At 34.4% G+C, this 6,394-nt stretch overlaps 1 protein-coding gene across 2 annotated transcripts; it reads left to right on the top strand.

Moving 5' to 3' along the window:
* The first annotated feature begins 1,677 nt into the window (after positions 1-1,677).
* Positions 1,678-6,394, top strand: LOC116139080 (short integuments 2, mitochondrial-like). Of its 2 annotated transcripts, XM_031424760.1 has the most exons (9): positions 1,678-1,785; positions 2,384-2,596; positions 2,682-2,786; positions 3,132-3,209; positions 3,508-3,649; positions 3,792-3,862; positions 4,483-4,579; positions 4,967-5,181; positions 6,051-6,394. In XM_031424760.1, exons 2-9 carry the CDS (start codon positions 2,432-2,434, stop codon positions 6,300-6,302), a joined length of 1,125 nt encoding a protein of 374 aa, XP_031280620.1. In that variant the 5' UTR covers positions 1,678-1,785; positions 2,384-2,431; the 3' UTR covers positions 6,303-6,394. The 2 variants fall into 2 exon arrangements, with proteins under 2 accessions (XP_031280620.1, XP_031280626.1); XM_031424766.1 differs by lacking the exon at positions 2,682-2,786.

Below are 6,394 nucleotides of genomic sequence, written 5' to 3'. Positions count from 1 at the left end.
AACACAACTGATAGATTTTCTCAAATCTAGGGTTTTTGGAATGGACGTTACACCATGCCGTATGATCGTGTGAAGACGTCAAACAATCATTCCTCCATGCAGAACGATCTTACTCAAATTGGTCTTTCAAATCCGCAAGATTTTTCAAAAGCAAGCACAACTTCTTAGAACTCTATTATGCAAAACTCTTCAGATAGGAACGGTCGTTCCACCACGCAAAACGCTTGTGCCTCTTTTGATACATGAGTTTTGATTTTATTGACCTTGACAAATAGTCAAGAGCGTAAAGAATTCTGAATTTGAATATCTTGACTTTTGACTTGAATGCAACGGTCATGCAGGATGGTCGTGCAGGTGTCACACGTTTTGGTAGGGTGATGAATGACCATGAGGAACGAGGTCGTGCAATGACGCACGTTCATCTGGACAGTTTTCTTCTACCGAATGGGTGTATCTTGATAGCGCGCAATCGTACCTCTTGAAAAATCTGCTTATGCACAGTCATACCACCTGACAAGTTTGTTTTGGTTTGGTTATGACTTGTGTCATACCTTAGCATGTTTTGGTTAGTAATCAATCAAATTTTTAGATAGTTTTGGCACATCAAAATATATGAAAGGTCAACAAACACGCCACTACATAAAGACTTTTTTCTTCAAGCGAAATAGTCATCTATGACATGTCCAAACCAATGAGGAACCAGGGAATTAAGTAGAGAAAATGAAATTCAAAAAATTGCATTAAAATTTTAAGGGGATTAAAATGTAAAGTTCAATGACTATGGAGGGCCAAATTTATAAAACCAGGGTTAAGGCGGCCGCATTGTGCTGGTCTTGGCTTTATAAAGAGACGACTCAGTTCTCAATGCATACGTTCAAAACGAGAAGTTTTTATTGAATTTCCTTGTGTTTTACTGGATGGATCAGTGCATATGAATAAAACAACACGCCACTGCATAAAGAATTTTTTCTCCAAGCGAAATAGTTATCTATGACATGTCCAAACCAATAAGGAACCAGGGATTGAAGTAGAGAAAATGAAAGTCTAGAAATTGTATTTAAATTTTAAGGGGATTAAAATGTAAAGTTCAATGACTATGGAGGGCCAAAAAATAATTTATTAAGGAGTAAAATTGATATATAATAATAAAAAAATTGAAAGAAAAAAAAAATTCAACCACCCCTGAGTGGTCGAGTGGGACGATAAGGACTTTTGAATGTATTATTCAAGAGATATTGAGTTCGATTACCCTCGATTACTAATAAGGGTGGTCACTTAGGGATTTATTCGATCATTAACTTTTGGGCTCGAGGGATTAGTCAAGGTATGAGCAAGCTAGTTCAGATACTTCTGGTCACAAAAAATAAATAAATTTGAAAATTTTTTGTTGGACATAGCCGGCCTGCATGTAAGAAAGGTCCGGCAACACAATTGACAATCAGTGAATCCGAGAGTTAAGTTCAAGGGACAAGAACATAAAATATTGAATAACTACAAAAAATGAAATAATATTTAAATTAAATAAATGATTAGAAAAAATAACATCATTCGATTTTAATAATATGAATAACATTGTACATACTTTNCCGCCCCAATCATGCCCTTAGGAGTCTTAGACCCCCGTCTTTGCATCTCATATCGAAACACAACAAAGCTAACTCTGTAAAAAGTAAAAACAAAGTTCAGTTTTAATCTTTTATCTCTCAGTATCTTGCGATTACCAACCTATCTTTCCTCTCCATTGTCTACTTCCATCTCTCTCGCGAAGCAACATTGAACTTTTCGGTATGAATTTCTTCTTTTTTATTCTTTGTTTAAAACTTTACATCATTTTTGTTTACTTCATTTGTAAGTGGGTTTACTCTGTAATGTGTTATTGGCTTTTGTGGGTACCGAATGTTTGAATTTGTATAAGTTTTTATTGTTGTTCACCAAGTGTTCGATGAATTGCTTGATCAGTACACTATTTATTTATTTGAAATTTATGTCTCAGCTAATTCTTTGCCTTTTGTTCGGTATTAATATTAATGGGAGATAAAAAGAAAAATTGCTCTAAGGAATCGTTGGTTAGATTCTTTTTACTTATCTGTCATTTGTGAATTTGAGCGGACTGGGTCTGTTGGACTCCGCTGTGTGTGCTTAAAAGTGAATGGTGTTTGGTTTGGGTGGGATCATCGTTTCCCAAGCACCCTTTTTTGTTTGCTAATCTCTATACGTTACTATGGATTGTGTTCAAAGTCCGTTCATTGGTTTATTTCTAAAAATTGGCCGACCATTATGTGGGTTATACTTTGGTTGAGCGTTTTATTTTTCAGCTCATTAAAGGTGTCGGATTACACTTCATTTTAGAATAATGTTTTGCTTGTGTTAAACCCTTTTGCAGCCATTACAACACCTGACATTTTTGGTCTCTAAAGTTTGAATTGAAGTGATGGGGGTGAAGAAAATAATAGTAAAGAAAGCATTGGGAGAAATGGGGTTCGCTAAAGATGGTGGAATCATCAACTGGTTCCCAGGCCACATGGCTGCCGCTACTCGAGCCATTAAAAACCGTCTCAAAGTCTCCGACCTCGTCATTGAAGTCCGCGATGCTCGGGTCCAGTGCACAAGCTCTCACCTCTACTTTTGCTTATGTTTTTATTTGTCTCTTTTTTTATAACATTCCTTTTTGGCGTAAGCAGATTCCTTTGTCTTCGGCCCACCCAGATTTACAGCCTCAGCTCTCTGCCAAACGCCGTGTCATTGCTCTCAACAAGAAAGACTTAGCCAATCCCAATATTTTGAATGTAAACTTTTTGCTTCTTCTTCTGCATGATGCAAAATCTGAGAGTTATTTTATTTTATCTTCGAAGGAAATTGTCATTAGTTTCAAATGCAGGTAGATCCCATTAGTTGGGAAATTCTTCAGAAACCTTGTCTGAAATTTGTGAAAATCCTTTTTACGATCTCCATTTATCTTTATTTTTGTTTTCTAATTGAAGTTGTCCATCAGTAAAAAGGCTCAATCCTTAGGGAGATGAATGGAGTTTATGTTATATTATATTTTCATTTTCACTGGTTCAATGTTATGGGTATTTTACCATGAATTTTATTTTAATATAATTTAATGTTTATTTGTTTAATTGTTGCAGAAATGGGTACGCTATTTTGATTTGTGCAAGCAAGATTGCATTGCAATTAACGCTCATAGTAGGAGTTCTGTTAAAAAGGTTAGCTTATGTGTTCAGTAAGGTTCTATGCCTTACACAATTCAGACCATATTGTCTTACTGGTTAACTATAGGTTTTGTTTACCATGGTTTATGCTACTATATGTAGTCTTCAAATGTTGATATGTATACAAATGCAGAACACTGGAAGCTGTCTTTTTGTTTTTGGAATATGAAGTTGTTTTCCTATATTTGATTGACTCTTGATATATGGTTGAAATTTATTGATGATTTATTTTATTTACTCTTTTCACTTGCATTCTTGTTGATAATATTTCTTCCTGGTTCATTTGCTGAAGCTTCTTGATCTTGTGGAGTTAAAACTGAAGGAAGTGATTGCAAGGGAACCTACACTCCTTGTTATGGTGGTGGGTGTTCCTAATGTTGGGAAATCTGCTTTAATCAATTCAGTCCATCGAATTGCTTTGTCTCGCTTTCCTGGTAAGATGTAACTATGTTAGGTGTCTACACAGTATTTTGTTGACTAAAATGTAGCTCAAAATTTGGTGCAATTAAGTTTTCAGTTTATTTTGTCTCAAATTCATGCTTATTAAGCAATAACATTTTTGAATCTTCTACATAGTGCAAGAGAAGACAAAGAGAGCCACAGTAGGTCCATTGCCTGGTGTCACTCAAGATATTGCAGGATTCAAGGTCCTTTTTTTTTCTGGAGCTCCCTTCTTCTTCTTCTTCTCTTTCTCTCCCCATGATTACGTGCACACATATTCCACAAATTCTCTATAGTCTTGTAAGATGAAGATAATGATATTGTCTATAACATTGGTAAAGGGTAACAGTGGCCTGGCTTTGCCTTTCGTGTTGTCATGTCTATGGTCTTCTTCTTTAGCTTTTATTTATATATCTATTTTTCTTAGTTGCTAGAATTTGGAGTTAAAGATGTGAACTTAGCAATCGTTTTTATTTTTATTTTTTGACAGAAAAAGGGGAGCAACATAGCTTTGGCTCTTTTCTTTTTGGCTTTAACATGAAAGTATGTGAAGAAAAATCATTTGCCTAAACCTTTATTTAGATATTTTTCCTTTGGTCACCTATTAATATGGCTATTTCTGATGCTGCTTTAAAATTTCAGTATCAATTTGTCAAGTTCTTAGAGAGCTTCTTTTGTTTTTCAAATTAAAAAATATGAACTTTTCCTATTCATTTTCCCTAGTCTCTGTGGTTTGCCTTTTTCTTGTTATCATTTTGCCTAATGAAAACCCTTCCCCTTCATAAAATTTGGATGTTGACTGTTTTTTCCCCCTTATTTAATACAGATTGCCCATCGGCCTAGCATATATGTTTTAGACACGCCAGGTGTGTTAGTTCCAAGTATCCCAGATATTGAAACAGGGTTAAAGCTAGCTCTTGCAGGTTGAACCCTCTTTCAGAATTACATTCTAGTTCTAATTCCTGTATTTTATCCTCTAAATATTGTTTCATTCACTTGTGGTATGTTGTTTATGAACATCTGAACATGCTTTTATATTTATCAACAATTATATGTTGGTAAGATTAAGTTAGGATGATTCTGACCATGATGCACTACATTGCAGCAATGAATTAAATACTACAGAATTTATCTAAATCTTTTGTTATTAGAGAAAGGTATTTGGGAAGCAATTTCTGCAAACTGACTCAGCCATATGTTTGTACTGATGTAAATTGAGGTTTATATTATCAGGATTCTTTTAATGGTTTATAGGATCGGCCAATTAGGATCTCGTTATTTACCAAGGTTTTTTCATAATGCATATATAGGGTCCGTTAAAGATTCGGTGGTAGGTGAAGAGCGCATCACTCAATACTTACTGGCAATATTAAATATTCGAGGCACCCCCCTTCATTGGAGCCACTTGAGTAATAGAACTGAAGTGTCTCAAAACGAATCTGATGGCAAACATGAGTATAATCTTAAAGACCTTCGTCAAAAGAGGAGAAAACCACCTGACATTTCAGATGTGCTCTACATTGAGGTAATGAAGGTCTCTCCCTCTAAAATGTGGATGGCATAGACTATTCAAGAACTTCTTACATAGAATTGTAACTTCTTATGATCACTTAGAATTACATCATTCCGTCCTAAAAAGCTCTTTTGTTTGCTAGTACATATTTAGTTAGTTTGTTACTATCAAAATAGTTATTTTAGGTTCTAACCAGAGCAAGTGTGGAATTTTCATCCGTGTTGGTTTTCCATATTGGATGCTCTAATTTTGTGTATTCTTCTATAATTTTCTTATGAGTAAATTTGTCAATTATAAATCTAATTTCATGAAAATTTGTTTCTGTATAATTTTAGTTGTTCACTTCCACATTCTTTATACATTACCTTGATGGTTGATCTGCAATTTGTACCCAATACTCCCATTTTATTTGCATAATTAAGCTCAATCTTGAAGTGGCGTTTTATTTCTCTGACTCTGGGCTTAGTATAATTGGTCTTACAGAAATGTTAGAGTTTCTTTTACAGAAAATTCTTAAATTGTATGGGAAAATTTTTCTTTAGTTTTATAGAATTCAAAGAAAAAGAAATGCGTGCTATATCCAGATATTAGTCTGTGGTAATAAAATCAAAGGATTAATTAAAATTATTGTTAATTATTTATGATATATGGAGACTAAATATGTCAATTATATATATTGCTCATTAACTTCTTTCTAACTGTTAGAAAGATGTTTAATTTACCATGAAGAGATTCATCCATTAATATTTGTACGAATGGCTAATCAGAATTGCTTTTCAAGAATAATTCTTGTTCTTCTGCATATCACTCTTGCCAACTTTTAGTTATCTTCAGATATTGTCTCATTTCTAAATTTGAGTGTTCTACTTGTTCATTTACAGGATCTTGTAACAGAAGTCCGGCGGTCATTATATGAAACTCTGAATGAATTCAAAGGTAATGTAGAAGATGAGAATGACTTGGAGAGTCTCATAGAACAGCAGTTCGAAGTACTACAGAAGGCCTTGAAGATACCTCATAAAGCATCTGAAGCTCGGTTGATGGTATCAAAAAAGTTCCTTACTTTATTTAGGACTGGTAAACTAGGTCCTTTCATTCTCGATGATGTTCCTGATTCTAACTCTAGCTTGTGATATCCTTCCAGGAAGTTAGCATAGTCCCCTTCCTATTTCAGTCGAATGTTCTTAGGGTGCGTTTGGTTCAAGGAATGTTAGATTATCGGGAA

This window comes from Pistacia vera, unplaced genomic scaffold, assembly GCF_008641045.1.
Source record: "Pistacia vera cultivar Batoury unplaced genomic scaffold, PisVer_v2 Contig11, whole genome shotgun sequence".
NCBI lineage: Eukaryota > Viridiplantae > Streptophyta > Magnoliopsida > Sapindales > Anacardiaceae > Pistacia > Pistacia vera.
Note: the sequence above shows the minus strand (reverse complement) of the source record. Positions and strands in the feature narration are given on the sequence as shown.

Bases quoted from the DNA above. Each gene is read 5' to 3' on its own strand.
- LOC116139080 (XM_031424760.1), top strand. From the start codon at position 2,432: ATGGGGGTGAAGAAAATAATAGTAAAGAAAGCATTGGGAGAAATGGGG. The intron at 2,597-2,681 runs GTCCAGTGCACA...TGGCGTAAGCAG, and splicing joins TTGAAGTCCGCGATGCTCGG to ATTCCTTTGTCTTCGGCCCA. The intron at 3,863-4,482 runs GTCCTTTTTTTT...TATTTAATACAG, and splicing joins AAGATATTGCAGGATTCAAG to ATTGCCCATCGGCCTAGCAT.